At 36.2% G+C, this 19,609-nt stretch overlaps 3 protein-coding genes, 1 non-coding gene and 1 pseudogene across 6 annotated transcripts; 2 read left to right on the top strand and 3 right to left on the bottom strand.

Moving 5' to 3' along the window:
• The first annotated feature begins 667 nt into the window (after positions 1 to 667).
• On the top strand, positions 668 to 1,348 carry LOC103331216 (monothiol glutaredoxin-S5 pseudogene; annotated as a pseudogene).
• An 83-nt stretch (positions 1,349 to 1,431) lies between these two features.
• Positions 1,432 to 5,742, bottom strand: LOC103331215 (phosphorelay protein). The gene is made up of 5 exons (XM_008233830.3): positions 5,349 to 5,742; positions 4,775 to 5,232; positions 3,892 to 4,004; positions 2,737 to 2,841; positions 1,432 to 2,151 (listed from the first exon to the last, which is right to left on the bottom strand). The coding sequence occupies exons 2-5, from the start codon at positions 5,166 to 5,168 to the stop codon at positions 1,501 to 1,503; spliced, it is 1,263 nt and encodes a 420-aa protein (XP_008232052.2). The 5' UTR covers positions 5,169 to 5,232; positions 5,349 to 5,742; the 3' UTR covers positions 1,432 to 1,500.
• Positions 5,743 to 7,275: 1,533 nt separating this feature from the next.
• LOC103331228 (uncharacterized) lies at positions 7,276 to 8,113 on the bottom strand. The gene has a single exon (XM_008233846.2). The coding sequence runs from the start codon at positions 8,076 to 8,078 to the stop codon at positions 7,362 to 7,364; it is 717 nt and encodes a 238-aa protein (XP_008232068.2). The 5' UTR covers positions 8,079 to 8,113; the 3' UTR covers positions 7,276 to 7,361.
• Positions 8,114 to 8,521: 408 nt separating this feature from the next.
• Positions 8,522 to 8,595, bottom strand: TRNAP-UGG (transfer RNA proline (anticodon UGG)). Its single transcript has one exon. It is a non-coding gene; the product is annotated as a tRNA-Pro (tRNA).
• A 2,715-nt stretch (positions 8,596 to 11,310) lies between these two features.
• BTR1L (binding to TOMV RNA 1L (long form)) lies at positions 11,311 to 18,893 on the top strand. Of its 3 annotated transcripts, none has more exons than XM_008233829.3 (8): positions 11,311 to 11,670; positions 13,343 to 13,581; positions 13,676 to 13,782; positions 15,098 to 15,291; positions 17,127 to 17,188; positions 18,015 to 18,110; positions 18,187 to 18,248; positions 18,337 to 18,893. In XM_008233829.3, exons 1-8 carry the CDS (start codon positions 11,586 to 11,588, stop codon positions 18,431 to 18,433), a joined length of 942 nt encoding a protein of 313 aa, XP_008232051.1. In that variant the 5' UTR covers positions 11,311 to 11,585; the 3' UTR covers positions 18,434 to 18,893. The 3 variants fall into 3 exon arrangements, with proteins under 3 accessions (XP_008232051.1, XP_008232049.1, XP_008232048.1); XM_008233827.3 differs by having other exon boundaries at positions 17,124 to 17,188; XM_008233826.3 differs by having other exon boundaries at positions 17,061 to 17,188.
• The last annotated feature ends 716 nt before the right edge of the window (positions 18,894 to 19,609 follow it).

Here is a 19,609-nt window from a genome sequence, read left to right as displayed (position 1 = left end):
CATCTGAATTCATCCTTACATCTTGGCAAGGAGACTAGAATGAGGGTTATAATGAGGAGTACAATTCAGTTCAAAGTTATTATTGGACCGTTGAATGCCTCAACATGACCTATCATTATAAAAGAAGCTCCCAACATTTTGGTGTGGGGACTGATCCACAGACAATTTTAGTCAAAAGCCCATAAAAAGAACGTCACACCAACAACAACCGACCTAATAGATTTTTATTTGCTTAACTTGAGGACGGCATTATGACAAATTGTGGAGTTTCATTGGGTAGTTCTAGTGCTACATCTACAAGACATCACAAATAATTGTTCATGACGTCGTTTGAAATCACAATATTATTATTTTGACACCACCAGAAGTGCGTATTTGATTGGACCAACGCGTTAAAAGTGGGAGACCCAATTATTCAACAAACGCACATTAATTCTGGTTTCACACAAGAGAACAGAAAAAGATACTAAAGAAAGGAGAAAAAAAAATTCCAAATTATTGTTATTATATATGCAGCAGCAGCAGTACGTATGCAGAAGCATAATGTGACGCAAATGTAAACGTCATGCACAAACAAGCATACCTAACCTTGCCGTTGACGTGGACTCTTTCAATTACCAAGTCACCCTCTTTGCCTTCTTCAATGTTATATATATATATATAATAGCTCTACATTGCATACTAATCTCTCTCTGATCTCTTACTTGAGCTTGCTTAATTAGTACACACAAAATGCACCAAGCAATTCCATACAAGTCATGGGCACCAATTGGCACCACCACCGCAGTACCACTGATCAGACGTCCAAATCCGACAGCTGTGGCGACCGAAGACAAAATCATCCAAGGAACAAGGAATGATCATGTGATGATCAAGAACATGGTGTCGGAGACGGCGGTGATCTTGTTCACGAGACGCGGGTGCTGCATGGGACATGTAGTGCAGCGCTTGCTTTTAGGCCACGGTGTCAACCCAACCGTGTACGAGGTTGATGAGGGAAAGGAGGACGAAGTTGCTGTTGCAAAGGAGTTGGAGATGATTTGTGGTGGTTCGAAATCAAAGGCGGTTGTTATGTTTCCTGCTGTGTTTATTGGCGGTGAGTTGTTTGGGGGATTGGAAAGTGTTATTGCTGCTCATATATCTGGGGAATTGGTTCCTGTTTTGAAACAAGCTGGGGCCTTGTGGCTTTGATCTTACTTTTTCATTTTAATGTAGATTTTATAGGAATTGTTTGGTTCTTTTTTTTGCTGGAATTTAGGAATTGTTGGCATTTTCCTAGCTTGTGTGTAGATTTTAGAGTTCGGGATATGAATTTGTTGTTGACCAAAATGAAGACGGTCTTTCTTCATTTTGTGATTTCCAAAGTCCATAGCTGCAGCCAATGGACAAAAACTAACCAAGAAAAGCAATCGGGACAATTGGCCAGAGAAATTGAAAAAGTAAACCGATTGGAACAACCAAGTACAAGGTTACATATTGTGGATTTCTAGTTTAACATAATCAAATTGTATCCAACCAAGAATCAAAATCATCCTGTTCTTCGGACTTTGTTCCCCCGGAATGGGATGATCGAAATTCATGGACAGCCCTTTCTTTCTGGGCTTGAGATGGACCACTTTGTCTGATCTGTACGGATGTTTCATTTATCAAGTCGTCAAGCTCATCATCAAAGTTAGCAGTCGCGAGTACCGATGAATCTGGGGCTTTTCTCGGAAGTTGAAGTGGAGCCATGAAAGGTGCTTCTTGTCCTGAAACAGTTTTAACAGAACTGAAGCCAGATGAATCATTTATCTTGGTCTCACCAAATGAGTCAAGAAGCATATCCAGTTCTGCCTCTGCAGTTGATGCCTCAAATGATTTCACACTGAATTGTGTTTCGCACTCTGATAATTTGCTTTGATAATCAGATTTGCCAAGTTTACTTGGATTGATATTACCCTGAATCACGGAAACTGATCCTAGGTTAGGCAAGATTGGGTCTGGATGCCCACTTCCGGTTGAACCAGATATCGTAATCTCAATATCATGATCAGCAACCTGGACCTTGTCTGAAATTGATTCGTGAGGCATTCCTTGGGTTGCTTCCTCGTTACATGTTGCTTGCATCCGATTAGAGGACTGACTGCAGGTCACATCTTGTCCCTCCACATGCTGTTACATAAACAAGGATATGTCACTTATCTGTAGCACATAACATAAATTAGCAACAGAATCCATATTTATTAACGACCATCTAAAAATTATGAGGATGAAACGTGCTACTGTAAATTTTATCACCACTACTTCCTTTCCTTCCACAACCATGGAATAATAATCTGCTGATGTCACTCTCCCACACATTTAAGCATTGATCACTACTACTCAAAAGTAGTCCTTGCAGCTCATAGGTCCATGCCTTTTCCAATTTTGACCATTATCTTGTTAACAATTATAGTGTCCCAGTGAGTTTGCCCTTGCAATGCATGTTTCCATCCCAAAACCCAACAAGCAATACATATGAAGTCTACTGTAGTCTACAATTAACTGCTTCATAGTTTTAGTTATTACATTTCATACAGAAATCAAATGCAGAAATGCTAATCTCAAAATGTCATTGGCATTTCACAAGTGAAAACTACTAAGGACATTTAAACCTTCAACAAAGAGAGTAAACCCACAACCGCATGCATTCTCATGTGCACCCAGTTTTTTTATTTTTTTATTTATTTAGTTCTCTTCAGTTTGGGGAAAGCGTACCAGCTCTGGCGGCAAAAGTTCTGCTTCGATGAAAAGCCTTTCGGGTAAGGCTATCTTTTCCAGTTGTTCTGCAAGAGCATGCAAATTCAAGGAGAGAAATGACACCTGCATGGTGGGTAAAAATAAAAGCTGAGGTGGCTTGGAGAATAGTAAAACTAAAAAAGATAATAAGGAAAAGAAGTGCATAGCTTAACAAAGGACAAGAATTTCATTTAGCCTACTACAAGGACATGCTTTTACCACAACTTAGAAAACTGAATTTCATTAAAAGAATAGAAGAACCAATTTTATTGCTACGCAAAAGAAATATTACATAGCTGTGGACTAGAAGTCAAATTACAAAGAAACATAATAAATCCTTAAGGTAACCAAACAACAAAACCAGTGTCTGTCAGACCAAGCAGGCACATCAATCACTGACATCCTTATATCACACTTGCAAAAATTAAAACTCAGTAGTCTAAATGACACATGCATAAAATACATGTGATGCAGAAATCTGGGAAGGCACGCCCACAATAGAGAAACATACTGTTTATAACTCCCAAAATTCATTTTTATACTCTTTTATTTCTGTATGGGACAAAACCTATCTCCAATTACCAACATAGCCATTGGCTGCATGGTTTAAAAGCCAACCACCATGCATTACCTTGTGCTTTATAGTAAATTGGAAAGCACAATTCCTGATATCAACAAATGAAGCATCCAAGTGACTAAATATATATTGAATGTGTTCCCAGCATATCCAAGGGTGTAAAAGTTATATTTATGCCTGCGTAATAATTATATACCAAGTAACATATGACCAATTTTTTTATGCGTGCTCCTAATCTTATTCCTCATGGGTGAGCACGGAAACCCAATTTATTTATAAAAGAAAAGCACTTTATCACTATTTGAGTATGAACCATTCAATGTTGATTCAACAGTTGGTGAACATTGAATTTCTGTTTACCAGGTGAGCAGGCTTTCACAATCCTGTCTGTGTGCATCTATAATGATTGCCTTATCATTCTTTCAAGTTCAACAAGAATTTTTTTCTCAGCCATTACATGAGATATATATGATTGAGATGCATTAAGAAATGTGCAAAGATACATATATGCATCACATACATACATGTTCATAATAACAAAGTACATAATGCATTACCTCTTGATGTGCAGCAGTCTTATCCTCCAGAACAAAATTATCATCTCCAATCCTTGACAGAATACTCTCACCCCTGACTGAAAGCATAGATCCTATCCTCTCATTCCAGTCCCCTGCATAATATGCAATTTAATATTGGAACTATAAGCACCTCTCTAGCAAGTAAACAGTATTAGATTATAGTATTGCTTTCTTTTTCTATTATTTTCCCAACCAGCGACTTCTGAAGGAAAGTCTCTACTGTATAATTGGAAACACTGGTCACAATGCAAATTATGTGACAGCTTTACTTAATGTTGTCAAAGACAATGACTAATGATAATTAGTGACAACTCCACGAAACTATATGAGAATCAGGTAGGAAATGGACATGCAATTACATCACTATACTAAGACTTCAGATATCACATGCCTCAGAACAATCTAATGTCATTCGCATAAATAAATTTCGAGCCAAAGCTGAAGTATATGCACTGATTGGGAAAAACAGAAAGAAGGAAAAACAAAAATTGATGAAGCTGCACATGGATAAAGGTGCAGGTTAGAACTCAAAAACTGATTCAAGTGAATTATCACATACTTATTGTTAGTTGCATCCTATGGTGAGTCCTTATATGGTTCAGAAGAATTTAACGGAATTCCTCCGTATGTTCTTCAAATGAAAGAAAGTAATTTTAACAAAAGAAACAGAAATCAAGTTGAACCCACATATAAATATTTGCAAGATAAACAAACCAACAAAGATCAACCAAATATTTCACCCAAAAAAAAAAATTGATCAACTAAATATGCTTAAAAAATTATCCAATATAAACATAAATTTACCTATTCAATTGTACAGAAAAGTAAACCAAATTCAATAAAATCGAAGCAAAGAACATACCAGGTAGAACATTATCCAAGGAAGGAAATGGGTCTGAATAAATGGTTAACTCAGACTGAGCCTGAGCCTCGGCAATCAGATGACGATAGTCTGCACCTTTACTCATTGGCACAGCAACATCAGGGGCTCTATTCAGCCCATCACCTGCTGGCTCTTCGGAACCTGCTTCGAATTCTTCCTCGTAACGATCCCAATTCGTGGGGAGTGCAGAGGCACCATGAGTAGGATTTGTTTTCTCTTTAACTTGCTTGCCCAATGGCTTCTTTGCAGGTCCGGCGTCGCTTGCCTTCCCGCCATCTACCGCCGGAGCTTTTGCTTTCTGATTTGGATGATGCTTTTTACTATGGCGCTGAGCGTGAGCCCTATTTGATTTCGCTAAAGCCTTGACGTCCATTGCCAAAACGAAAACCGATTTACATTTGCTAGAGCATTGCTGCTAGGCACTCAATTTGCCATTTCTACGAACAAAAATTAAGATGAAAATGAAAAATTAGGGTAGCAAATGAACAATCTCAGAACTTACTACTAAAAACATCAGAAGGAAAAAAAAAAAAAAGGGAAGCACTTAGATTACCATTTCAATACGGAGAAACAACGGAAAGTGAGAGACGAGGAGAAGGTTTCGATTTGAGGTTAATTTGACTTGGAAAAACTCTTCAAATTCTTCTCTCCAGCAGTTTCTCAGCAGCCAAACGGAGTTCAAGGGATAAGATTGTAACAAATTCACGGATAATTGAAGAAAAAGAAAAGGAGTTTGGGAGGCGACGACGAGAGTAATGGTGAACAGAAGGAGAGAGACGATCAGAAGTTCTTGAGCAGCTCAGGTATTCGTTAAGCAGACGGTCATCCTCTGCCCTAATTTTTAATTACACGGTGCCGTTTCAGGTGACACACTCTTTTTTTTTCTTTTTTCTTTTTGGTGGTGTTTTTGAGAGAACACACTATTAAACTGCACAAACAGGTCCACATAGGGATGATATTTTAGACCGAAAAACAGCAAAAATCAACCAACATTATACCGTATTGAAACCGCAATAGTTAAAAACATACTGAAAATTGCAGTTTTAAAAACTGAACCGCAATTGGAATTGCAGTTGCGGTATGCGATTTTGGCAACTCGCGGTTACCGCAAACCGCAAATATATTTTTTTTTAAATAGCATTTTAGTAGTTAGATGTTGTGTTTTAATTTGGTTGAGTTTAATCTATTATTAATATGCTTTTGTGTTGTGTTGTATTATAGATGGAGTCTAGCCACTCTAACACACCTAATGCCTTTAATCCCCCAAACACAAACCGATACACCCGAAACATAACCTCCATTCCAACTCATAAAGAATGACTTCTTCTTATAATAAAATCCACTCACCACCACCTACACTTGAATTCTCCTTTTGGCTTGTAACTTTAATTAACTTTGAATTGGATTTTTCTTTAGGTTGTGAATGCTTGAGAAATTGAGGTTGAGGTTGTGAATTTATATATGCTTGAGAAGTTGAGGTTGTAAATTTTTTTCTTTAGATTGTGAATTTATATTTTTTGGGTAAAGTATGCTTGAACTCAGAAAGTTTCAAAAGAAGCATCAAACCTAGGCTTAAAAGTGTGGAAGATTGAATTTTTATAACACAAGAAGACCACACTTAAAGATCTAAAATTGTCTAATTTATGCCCAAAATATTCAAATCGGTTTAAACCGTTAATTCACGGTAACCGATAGATTTTTGCGTTTACCGCATTATGCGGTTTCAAAAATTACCTTATCACAAATAGTCGGTCGGTTTGTAGTTTGGGGAAAAATTCGCAGTTATCGAACTGCAACCACCCCTAGGTCCACACTACAAAAATGGGCACTTGAAAGAATTTATCAAAAATACCATTATGTAGCTCTAAGCATATGTAGAGGTGGGCACAGTTCGATTAGGTCCAATTTACCTCTCGAATTGAAATTGAAACCAAAACTTACATATTGTGCCTACTCATTGTCTTTTTTCTCTGTTTTTTTTTTGGGTGTCAAAGGCTTCTCATATTGTTTAACTTCACATTTGTCCTCATGTTCACCATTCTTTTCTTTAATTTTTTTTTTACTCATTTTACATATACTGTTTTTCTTCATTTCTTCACTGGTTTTTCTTAATTATATTATGGGTTATGTGTCATTTCTATCTCACAATTTTTTTAGGAATGTTAGTACTAATGTAACTCTTTGTCTAAGATTGGCCAATTGGAGTGTCATGTGTAACCTTCAATGTACAGGGAAATCTAATTAGTTTGGGGATCAAATGGAGGTTGAGACTAGCCAAAAAAAGTGCACTAAAAGGTAAATTGAAATAAATATCTGTGTCATGAACGAAATTATGGTATGTCGCGGAAGAAAAACTTACCTGTCACAAGTTCATATCTTCTCTTTATTTGAGAAGTAACAAAACAAGATAAATGTATCCTAAAATAATACCGAATAAACAAAGACTAAAAATTACCAAAAATATAGTCAAAAGTGGATGAATCAGCAAATTACTCTATAGATAACAAATTGAACAATTGATACATGAAATTCGATTCATTTACTATAAAAAAAATGAGATTACACATCAATCATGATCAGCAGGCAGGGAATACCGGCACAATGGGCAAAACCTACTTTTCTGCAGCCACTCCACAATGCAACCCTCATGGTAAAAATGTGAACACGGCATTCGATTCGCCTCGGAACCAACTACAATATCCTCCATGCAAATCGAACACATTGTCGAGAGTTCGACTCTAGCCCTCTCCAACTTCTCAATGAACGCCCTACTCGCAGGCACAAATGCAGGCTGGTCACTACCGTCATCCTCAACCTCCAAAACATCCGTCCCCCCAAACTCCTCCTCCATGTAATTCTTCTCAGCAACATAAACATCGACGCGCACCGCGATACGCAGAACCTTGGGCGCCCCACAATGCTCCCTTGCGGCCTTAAAAGCTTCGGGCAATATGATCGTGTCAATCATGTCTTGATGAGTGTGGGAGGGGACTTGAAGCCGAGAAAGGGTTTGGGATATGACGTTGGCCAAGTCAAATGGGTTGTTAGCTAGGGGTTCGATTGTGTCTTCATTCTCATCCACACTCCAATTATCGTCTTCCAAAAACAACGACATATCTTCATTGAAATCAATAGGCTGCTGCAGCAGGCACCGCCGAACCGTGGCCTTGACATCCATCGAGAACTTGGTGCACGACAACGACTCGTTTTCGGGCTCGAAAGCTTGCTGCAGCCATGCCTTGCAATATGTCTCGCCCACCACTTTCCAACTCTCATTGGCCATGGAAGTTATGTTGTATCTCGACTGCAAGAAATTGATACGAGAAAATGTAGAATGAGTTGAATAAGGCAACTGTCTGTGGAGATGGAGAGGGTTTATATAGGATGCGCTTGGTTTCCCAATCAACCTAGGATTCATGAATCCCTAGAGATGTATTCATTTCCTAATTGCTTTAGGAGAAAGATATTGGGGCGGGAGTTTTTTTATTTTTATTTTTATTTTGGTTTTTGGAGTCTTGTGTCAAAATGTTCAAATCCTCTTTCCTGATATATATATATATCGCTATTAATTCAAAACCTTATGGAGCCAATTGTTGGATTTCTTTCCATAACGATTGGATTTCTTTCCATTATCTGAAAATTTAATTAAAATATGTATTTCTCAAAGAAAAAAAAAATTTGAGATTAAATTACCCAATTTTCATTTTAAATACGACAACTAATAGATAGGGATGACAGGATTTGAACCCGTGACATTTTGTACCCAAAACAAACACGCTACCAAGCTGCGCTACATCCCTTTCAATTGGTCTACAGTGTCATTGTAGAGAATCCCTGTCTTGTTTTCCACATCTTTACTTCCTCCATTGATATACAAAAATTCTCTTTTCATTTCTTCTTTTTGGTCTCATGTATCATATAACAAACATATAATATTTTAAAAGACTTATACTATATAAAGTATGAAATAAATATGAAGCCTACCATAAAAAAATTAATATTTTTTAGTAATTTCAGGTAGAAATATCTATTTTGAACATTTTAATTTTAATTTGGGACTCCGCGTACAAATACAGGCGGTCAGTCTAGGGGTGGCATTTTAGACCGAAAAACCGCAAAAATAAACCAACAATTTACCGCAATGGAATCGCAATCACGGGAAACCGAACCGCATTTGCGGTATTTGATTTTCAAAACTTGCGGTTACAGCAAACCGTGACTATATTTATAAATATAAAAAAATTGCATTTTGTATGTAGCATTGGTGCTCAAACAACACAACTGGGTCCTTCAAATCCACTCACCACCACTAACACTTGAGTTTGTAACTTTAATTTGTAACATTGGTGCATTGTATTTTCCTTTTAATTTGTAACTTTAATTAACTTTGAATTGGATTTTTCCTTTGGGTTGTAACTTTAATTCATATTGCATTGCATTTTCCTTTCGGTTTGTAACTTTAAAGGATTTGGAATTGGAATGCTTGAGAAGTTGAGGTTGTAAATGCTTGAGAAGTTTAACTTTAATTGGAATGCTTGGAATTGTAACTTTAATTTTGTTTAGGTTGTGAATGTTTGAGAAGTTGAGGAGGTTGAGAATTTATATATGCTTGAGAAGTCGAGATTGGGAATTTATTTATTTAGGTTGTGAATTTATATTTTTGAGTTAAAGTATGCTTGAAATCAAAAGGCTTCAAAAGAAGCATCAAAATTAGGCCTAAAATGTGGAATATTGGATTTTTATGACACAAAAAGAACTTGCGGTTTTAAACCTTTAATTCACGGTAACCGACCGTTTTTTGCGGTCGGTTTGCAGTTTCAAAATCAACATACCGCAAATAGTCGATCAGTTTGCGGTTTGAGCAAAAATTCGCGGTTACCAAACTGCAACCACCCCTAGGTCAATCATTAACTACATATACACATCTAGTCATATATGTATTACAAATTACAATAACGAATACAGAAAGAGGAGTTTTTAAAATGCGAGATCTAAAAACATATCTCTCCGTGGCACCGGTAGTAAGTGCTTTATTGTTCGGGTCTTTGGCAGGTTTATTGATAGAGATCAATCGTTTTTTTGGGGATGCGTTGATATTCCCTTTTTTTTCATTTTAGTTATTGATATGAGAAGGGGGAAGAATATTAGAGATACAATCAAATCTCTGTAACTAATCCCTACCCTTGCCTTATTTATTTATTTATTTGAGTTTAATACTAGTTAAAAATTCAAAATTTATTATATAAAAAAAAAACATGGGCAAAAAGGTAAATCTCGTACGTTGTGACATAATGTAAAATGTTTGTGACCTAAAGTAAAACAATTAATGGGTCAAACCCAAGTAGCCTAAGTGAAAAAAAAAAATATCACTGGCTCGGTGAAACATTTAAAATTCCACAAATTGTCCTTAATTAACTTAAAATATATAAACAAAAAAATCAAGTTGCCATGTTAGTAGCATTTGCTAAGGAGCTTATTATTATTTAATGTGTAAAGGGTATCCTTTTTAAAGGTATTAGATGGATCGTGGGAGATGATACAACAGATTAATCGGGTTTTTTCTTTTTCTTAATTTAACTGATTGATCATAAAAAAGTAAATATAAATGAAACTTCAGCTGATTGTATTTTATTTGGACATTAGAACCTGGACGAACTTTATTTGGTACTTACAAATGATTTTTAACAATATATTGAAGCTACTAATATACCGTTAGGGTTAAGTCGTCAACATTTTACTACACGATTTTCGTTAAACCTAATTTGGCAAAATTTCTTAGCAACTAAAATTACCTTATAAAGTAAACCTCTTTTTTGTTAATTGTTACAACGAAGTGTTTACGCATTTAGTACTCTATGTTGTGCACTAACAACGAAGTGCTTCTACACTAGGTAGTCTTCGTTGTGCACTAATAATAACGTGCTTCTACACTTACTAACTTTTGTTATGCAGTAACGTTAAAGTGTTTTTGCACGATATAATTGTGAAAATAAGTACGTAAAGTTGATCACAAAATAACTTTTTAACAAAAAAAATTGTGACAACATGATGTATTCGTCTACATTACGAACCATTTAATTATAAAAATTGGAGCTACGAGCCCCCAATGATTTGAAATTCACTCTTATAATTTTCCCCTTCAAATTATAAGCATAAAAACATAATTGCAAAATGTTATTTATCAAGTTTTTAGGTCACATTATCACATACAAAATAAATAATTTTAGTTTTACTTGGTCTTTGGTAAAAATGCTCTCTACATCGTGAATTGTAGGTGTAGGACAAGCGATCGTATGGTGGGCCCATCAATGAAAACGTGTGGGGGAGGCGGTTACGCATCAAGAGCTATCCTATCATATCATAATCAGATGCATACGGAACGTGGGGCGTCATGGCCACAGCATCAACGGTTGAGATCCATAGCGTAGGACCCCTTCCTAAAGTCCACTACACCAACGGTAGAGATCTACCCGTTCTGAAAATGCAAAAGAGTTGGGAATTACAATAGTAGGACTCGGAGGCTGTTCTGACGGCCTAAACAAAACAAAGAGAGAGAGATGGATAGGTAGGTGGGCAGCAGGCAGAGACTAGAAGAGGTTTTCTCCCCAGCTCACAGCTAAGCACTCGCTCACAGCGAAAACCAAACCCTCAAAATCACATTTTGCTCTCTCTCTCTCAATAATTTCATCGTTCACCTTTCCTTCAAAGTTCAAACGCCATTCCAATTCTGCGAATGCTCTAGAGTCTCTCTCTCACGTTCAGTCCCTGAAAGAAGAAGCCAAGGAAGACAATGGAGTCCACTGAGTCCTCCTACGTGTCGTCACCGGAGGCCCCGCGGAGGCGCTCATCTCCGCCGCCCAAATCACCAGCTTCAGGTCGCTCTCTCTCTCTCTCACACACACACACACACACACTCTCTCTCTCTCTGATCTGATCCGCTTTCTCTCTCTGCTGTCTTTCCGTGTGTGTGTTTTCCTGTGATTATTGGCGATTGCTGTTGTTTCTGTAGTTTAATTGTTCGCTTTAATGGTACAATCATGGCAATGCCAGCTTCGTTGAAGTTATGTTTGCTCTCTGTGTACTGAAACCCTAACCCTAATCCTTACCAACAACATTCTGTTTGTTTGCTGAGAAAATTGGAGGAGATTCGAATTGAAAGAAGATACTGTTGTAAATTACGTTTCAGTTTATCAGATTTGGCTGAGCAAGTCTATTGTTGTATAGGTTTGTGTTCTAAACTGGTGTGATGGCCATGACAATTTCTTGTGATTGGTGCGATGGTCATAATATAGCATAATGAGTTCTATTGGGAGTGTCTTAAGAGTGAAACCTCAAATAGGATCTGATTTCCTTTAATCTTAATTGCCTTAGGTTTTTATTTCCCCATCCTACTCAAACCAAATGGTGTCTTAGAAATTTTTGGATTTTCTCGGAGTTACTGTGGGATGAACATGGTAAGCTTGTATGTTGAATTGTGGTATAGTAGGAAACACCTGTACTCATGATTCAAATTGATAAGTGCGGATCCAGTTCGGCATGCAAAGTGGGCATGTGAAATTTATGAGGGATTTTTCTTCTTGGCCTTACTCTTTCTTTTGGTTTTAGGCCTTGTCTTATCATTGGCAAGGATGGAGGAAAAGAAGCAGAAAAATTAAAGCATAGAACAGGAAAGGAAAGAAAGGAGTATGCATAAGACACTGTTCTTTCCGTGGCATGTTTTTAAAATCTGTAACACCTTAATTAAACTTTTGTAGGCCAACTTGAAAAGGGAGACATGTTATGCATTTATTAGTCTAGCATGAACAGATAGGATCTTTTCCTGGATTGTTTGATGCACAGTTGGTTGAAGTGGCTGGATTCAGATTTTTTGCATCACAAGTGCTGCATTATTGGACTTGGTTGGAACTTGGAAGATCTTTACAAATGGGCTAGACTGTATCCTGTCTTATGAACGTTCCTAAAAACACAGATTTCATTAATGGTGCATTATGGCGGTGGTTGGGGATCACAAATGAATGGATTTGATAGCTTCTTAATAATTTTTGGTTTGCTTGGTTACCATTTCACATGCTTATATGTTATTTCTAGAAAAATCCAATAAGTTCTGAATGTCAACTTTTTTGGTTGATTGATCAAATGCCTTTTTTATATTCTGTTTTTTTTAGGAATATTAACAGGTAATGGATCCTTTGTGGATAATAGATAGGGAAACTTAATTTTATACATTTACTCACTAGATATTATGGAAGGAATTAAAGCAAATGTGAAGAGAGCTAAGTGAGTGGCAAACTCTTCACAGATGTTGTTTTTGTTTTACTTTTCCTTCATTTGTTTCTGTGTGAACTCTTGATATTTAACCTTTTCAAGGCATTTGTGCACTTGCAATATGTAGTATTACTTTTACAGTTGTATGTAATATTCTTTCCAAGTTAGTTTTGACCAATTATTTCCCAGACAGAAGTTAACTCATACATGCAGCTTCTGAAATGTAATAAACCAGCCTTGTTATTCTTATGGACTAGTTTTCTTCTGTTTTGCTTCTTCCAGATACTATGGAGAAGCCCACATACGTTAGGTTTCTGGTATCAAATGCTGCAGCTGGTTCTGTAATTGGAAAGGGTGGTGCAACAATCACTGATTTTCAATCGCAATCTGGAGCACGAATTCAGTTGTCACGCAATCATGAATTTTTCCCAGGAACAACCGATAGGATTATTATGGTTTCTGGATCAATTAATGAAATACTGAAGGCTGTGGACCTTATTCTTGCTAAGTTACTGAGTGAGGTACCTGTTATGATATGGTTTCACATTACATGTTTCTTCAACAGTAGTAAACTATATATTTCTGGTGTTAACTGTGCTTTCCCTATGTTGGTAGCTTTATTCTGAAGAAACTGATGATGTTGAACCAAGAACAAAGCTGAGATTAGTTGTTCCAAATAGTTCTTGTGGTGGCATAATTGGGAAGGGAGGGTCTACTATAAAGTAAGAACTATTTCATAATTGTTGCCATGCTTACTGATGAAATAATACTTTTTCTCTTAAGGATAAGATTCTGAATTATTGTATTTGAAAAACTTGTTTAATTTGTTCTGTCTTATAGAATTTCTGATATTAGAGTTTCATTTCTATCCACATTAAATGTTTTTGGTATATAGTTTGAAAATTCTCTGTTGATTTATTAGATGATATTGGGATTTATTGGTGGCTGTCATGTAAGGTTTAGTTGCATCAGAAACACCGGTGAGAGCAATGCTTTTCTTGTTGTTTCCTTAAATAGAAGTGACAAAATAAAGTGATACTCCCTGGTGTTTGTACTTCTCTCAAGCATTGAGTTCATGTATAAAATGCTTATATTTGCATCTTTACTTGACCAATGACATAGCTATGACACTTTTATAAGAGGTACAGATACTTGAAATGTGATTCAAAGTATATTGCATCTTTACTTCAATGGTTAGGAAACCCATCATTTATGTATAGTCGAAGTTCTCCATTGAAGTAAATGATGGAATATAAATGTGTTATGGTGCTTCAAACATGTATCTAAGTAAGGAGAAAACTGAAGATATGAAGTTGGAGATATTGTTCTTGACGAAATTGGAATGAAGTTGTTCAAAGATGCTTGTACAATGTCTAGATGAGGTTTTGGATAGAGTTTTCTGCTGTTAGTAATCATGAGAGAATCATCAGTGTTTTTGCTAAACTAGTGGATTTACATTGCTATAATTTTCGTGCCTGTGGAGTAGTTCTTATTTAAAAGAGACTTTTTTTTAATGAAAAGATACAATACATTCGGTTGGACAAGGAGTCCGCGTCAGCAATTATATTAAGTGGACATTTTGGCACTTAACTTCCCCTTCAAATTTTGTCATTTGTTTGTATTTTAAAATTGCTGGGCCTTTGCTTATATTTTTGCATGATTTGTTAAATTAAAGGACTTTTAATAGAACAACTCATACCAAGGGAAGCCATGCTTATTCCATGTTGCTTTGTAAGATAAAAAAGGCTTAGTAAGATAAAAAATATTAGCAGTTTTTTGGTGCTTAGATGCTAAGGCAGAAGATTTACTAATTAGTATCTTCCTGATTTTTGAAGGCGTTATTGGCACCTGTATAGAGGACATTTTATTTATTTATTTATTTTTTTGTGGTAAAAATTTGTAAACTGATATTTTCCACCCATGTTTGATGAAAATTTCACTCCTTTAATTTTATACTTCAGTGCCCTCATTTGTATGTGTCAGACCCCTCCTCTCCCCCCTCTTCCCTACAAATTGCTGACATTTTCCTTTGACCAGGTCATTTATTGAAGGGTCACAAGCTGGAATTAAAATATCCCCTCAAGACAATAATTATTTTGGGTTGAATGACCGGCTGGTGACAGTAACAGGAAATCTGGATGAACAGATGCGGGCAGTTGATTTAATTGTTTCTAAGCTATCTGAAGACCCCCATTACACTCAGTCTATGAATGCCCCATTTTCTTATCCAGGTGTGCCCACTTATGATCATATTCTTAATTTATTGCTGTTAAAAAAAAAAATCTTCATTTATGGAGCTGCTTGGGGTTTTTGCATGCTAATAGTGCAACTTCATGTGATTTTGGGCACCCTCTTTTGAAATGAATTAAGGAACATGATTATAGATGGTGTATTGGTTTTCACTATTAAACATTTTTTTTTTGGTTTCATCTTGAAATATGATTCTTTAGATTGTTTCAAGTAAATAAAGATTTGTTTTAAAAAAATATATTATTTCTAATTATTTTACATTCCATTTGCTTTCGTGTAAAATGCATAACATATTCGACTATGCTAGATCAGTATCCGAATTGGCGAGCACACTTCTGCTCGAGAGGAAAGAGGTTCCCAGTTTGGAACTCCTCTCCCCCACAAAAGAAAAAAGAATGTTATAACCATCAAAAGGTTCATAGAAATCTGATACTTACATGTTTCAGTGTAGTTAGCCTGAGGTAAATCACATTTGTTTTTCACTCGAGCACACCATATTTTTTTTTCTGGATTAGGCGTCCTTGGTTATTGATTTTGTTAAATTATCCATCAAAATATGTTGTGGTCTCCATTTTTTCCCCTTATTTAGGGGATACATGTGTTTTTATTTGAAAAAAGCCAAGTTAACTTATTTATAATTGTTAAAGTTATCAACTTCAAAATATTATAGCTTGCATTGAAAATGTTCCTTCTCTTTGTGAATTTTGTATTTTAAATCATTCGTTGAGATCTCTCAAACAAGATACACAATGAAAATGAAATTATGTAAAACCAATTGAAGTAACTTTGATATATATGCATTGATCAAGAGATCCAATCGTTATCCTTCTATAATTCAATCATAGCACACACCAAAAATCTTCTCTATCTATGGTCTCATTTGTACAAGAGTCCAAGATGCTCTCATAGCTTTTCCCATGACTCCCAAAGCCTCTATGACAATGAATATATTACATATTTAATTTCATCACCCGAGAAACATTAGATGGTACACAACTTGGTTACAAGAATCGTGCAATGCATCATTGGTGCATCACACCAAAATAAGTAGGTTTAAGTGGTGTACCTATGGAACCAATTACATGTGTAATGTTCCCTATGCATCTCTGAAACAAATACATTAAATTTTTTGTATGAGTTTATATTGGCTCTGTGTCTTGTTTGATAGAGTTCGAGGAGTACTTGTCAGAAGTACGAATTGTATGATAGACATGTATAATGAAAGAGGAGTGATTTTACTTTTTGAGAAAAATGCTAACATCCCTTCGGTTGGTTTCCTGAGTGTGACATAGAATGGCACTTTTTTAGTTTCTGTTTTTTCCTTGGTATATGCGTGCATCCATTTGACTCTTCTACTGAGGCAAAACTTGAAAGGTCTGAAAGTCATTTGACAGGAGCTAATAAATTTGTAACCCTGTCACTGGGATCCAAATTTTCGTTTTAAGTTTTCTGCGCAATTGAGGGGCACGGCTTGGCCTTGCACTTAGGACGAGCCCTTAGAAAGTAGGTGGATTTATGAGTGACCTATCTGAGTAGGGCCTTGTAGTGGACGTTCTGTGTGTATAACATTTTATGACAACATTTGAAGATCATAATTTTTTTTTTTACTGTGTTTGTAAATAGTGATTCTTGATGGCCATTTGTTTCCCTGCATGATTGCATGATTTCATATAATTGCCTAAATTGGATTGTACAAAACTGTTGTGGTGAGATTTGATGCCTAGTAAGTTCTCTCCAACTGAACTTATAGGTGTTTTCTTCTCCGGTTTTCATGGTATTCCATATACATATGTGCTTCCTTCTGTTGCCACAGCAGCGTACAATGCAATGAGCTATGGACCACCAAATGGGACTGGAGGAAAGTTTCAGAATAACAAGGTTCATCCTTTTTCCACTAAGATATAATCTTATTTAAATTAACAGACGTGCAGGGACTTATGATATAATTTTTCAAGAACAGATACGCTTATTAGGCTGCCATTTTCTTGACTTGTTAGTGTTGAGGAGGGATAATATTTGTGAATTCACATTGAAATATTACAAAAGTTAAAAACAAGACAGCGGACGTGCTTGAAAACATGACTTTGTCAAGTGGTTCTTCTGGAACTGATTTATACTATGCTCAGAATAGATAAAGTAAAATTGGAAGTTCTGTTCGTAGGCGCATCAAAATGTGTCATTGATTTGATCTGTTAGTCTGTTTGGAAGTAGAAAGTATTGCATTAGCCTCATTGCCATGGAGGTTAAAAAGTGCCACGGAATGACAATGTGTCCTGCATAATTTTGTCATTAAAAAATGTAATTGATCGCAATTTTAAGTGCATAATTGTTTCATTTTGTCTGTCTATCTGTCCGATCTTCAATAATAATAAAAAATACCATTTTCCTTTCTTGATCCATTATGAGTGGTTCTAGCCTTCTAGAAAGAGGATATTGGGTATGGTTTTAATTGTTTATATGTTGTGCAAAATGGCTGCTCAACACCCCAACGTTTTACCATTGCATAGGGTTTGGTACTGTGAACTAATACTTTTTGTAATCCATCTTTTTTCTGATGCTCCATCCCCGTTTTCTAAATGAGTCCCTGTAAATCCATCAGGAACTGTTTTTTTTTTTTTTTGGGCATGTCTGAGTCAAAACAAGCTACCTTCATCCTTTGTGCTGTTGGTTTTCAAGTGACTAAAGGCATTCTTTTGTTTTCTAGGAGGATCGAAGTAACTCAGTCACTATTGGCGTTGCAGATAGTCATATCGGGTTGGTTGTTGGCCGTGGTGGAAGGACCATAATGGAGATCAGTCAGGTTTATAATTAGCAACTTATATATTTTACCTTCATAACATCTGCAGAAGCTCTAACCAGAGAATTTGTTTTTGCAGGCTAGTGGGGCCAGGATAAAGATATCTGATAGGGGTGACTTCATGTCTGGAACTACTGATAGGTATAAAGAACTGTTGAGATCATTTGTTTGCTGCTCACTCTATGATCTCCAATGTCTTTAACTTTCCTCCATCTGTCTAATTCTGCAGGAAGGTGACAATAACAGGGTCACAGAGGGCAATCCGTGCTGCCGAGTCTATGATACTGCAGAAGGTGTCCTATGCTTCCGAAAGGGCGATGGAATAGCTTTCTGACTATCTCAACTCATTCTCTTCGAGAATCTCTTGGTGGACCTGGCTGAATTTTTCTTAAACATTTTATGATATTTATGTCCACTTACGTTCTCACGGGATGATAATTTGGTTGTGAAAAATCCAAAAGCTGTAGTAGGAAGCAAGAACGGGAAACAAACTTCTTTTTGTCAGAAGAGCAACTTACAGGGGCTATCTGAGACGACCTATAATATTTCAGGGAGGAAAATGTTGGAGAAAGTCATTATTTATTGACCAAATAGAAGGATTAGCAATTATTTCTTAATTTTATACAATTGTAACTTCTGAATTTGTAGGTGTTGTCTGAATATACCTTTGTTAGATATTGTCGTTCAAATCATCAAGTTCTTATAACGAAACATTTTTTCCCTCTTGGCTATTGAACAACCCGGATTTACGTATATTTAATGTGAGATACTCAATTCATTCCATAATTGCAAAGATTGTTATGTCTTAATTCGGATTGAAATAGTTCTTGTGTTGCAACAAAAAAAATTCCTTTATTTTGTTCTTAAGAAAAAGAGACATCTGTTATATTGAAGTATTTTAACTTATGTAAGTTAATAAGCTGAGTTTTTATGCATAAAGTAGATGTATTAGTCGGATTTATACATTTTTATACATAAATACATTAGAGAGCACATGGGATTTTCATGCTGGGTTCAAACCTAGGACCTTGGGTGTTGGGTTCGACCATTCTTGTTACGTTTTTTTCCTGGGAAAAGAGAAGGTTACAACAGAAAACCTCCAGGGCACCATGCCCAAAGAGGTCGAAATAGAAGCTATTGAGATTAGAAAGTGGGAGGCAAGAGTCCCACAATTTAGAAGGAGAAAGTGAATGCCCTGAACTAGCTAAGCATCAACCACAATATTCCTCTCGAAACACATGTTGAAAACACTCGACCATTCAGGTGAACCGAATTGTTGGTTGCATTTTGTTGCTAAACCCTAATCAAGGAGTAGGAATTGAGACAAGTTCAATGCGTTGTGCGTCAGTTCCCAACCTTTTTGAACTCTAAATTACATTTGTTGATCACCATTTGGCCAAAAATAAAGAAAATATTAAATTTGAGAAATTATATCTTGCTAGACTATCTAGCAACTTAAAATACTTTACTGTCAGATTATAAATTTATGCAACTTGTTTTCC

The sequence above is a fragment of the Prunus mume genome, linkage group LG5, assembly GCF_029339155.1.
Source record: "Prunus mume cultivar Tortuosa linkage group LG5, ASM2933915v1, whole genome shotgun sequence".
In the NCBI taxonomy this organism is placed as follows: domain Eukaryota; kingdom Viridiplantae; phylum Streptophyta; class Magnoliopsida; order Rosales; family Rosaceae; genus Prunus; species Prunus mume.
The sequence above is the reverse complement of the archived record's forward strand: the minus strand, read 5'-3'. Positions and strand labels throughout refer to the sequence as shown.

Excerpts from the sequence above, each read along its gene's own strand:
- LOC103331215 (XM_008233830.3), bottom strand. The coding sequence starts at position 5,168 with ATGGACGTCAAGGCTTTAGCGAAATCAAATAGGGCTCACGCTCAGCGC. Across the intron at positions 4,005-4,774 it reads CTTGGATAATGTTCTACCTG|GGGACTGGAATGAGAGGATA; the intron begins GTATGTTCTTTG and ends CATATTATGCAG. Across the intron at positions 2,152-2,736 it reads AACTTTTGCCGCCAGAGCTG|CATGTGGAGGGACAAGATGT; the intron begins GTACGCTTTCCC and ends TTTATGTAACAG.
- LOC103331228 (XM_008233846.2), bottom strand. The coding sequence starts at position 8,078 with ATGGCCAATGAGAGTTGGAAAGTGGTGGGCGAGACATATTGCAAGGCA.
- BTR1L (XM_008233826.3), top strand. The coding sequence starts at position 11,586 with ATGGAGTCCACTGAGTCCTCCTACGTGTCGTCACCGGAGGCCCCGCGG. Across the intron at positions 11,671-13,342 it reads GCCCAAATCACCAGCTTCAG|ATACTATGGAGAAGCCCACA; the intron begins GTCGCTCTCTCT and ends TGCTTCTTCCAG. Across the intron at positions 18,111-18,186 it reads CCATAATGGAGATCAGTCAG|GCTAGTGGGGCCAGGATAAA; the intron begins GTTTATAATTAG and ends TTGTTTTTGCAG.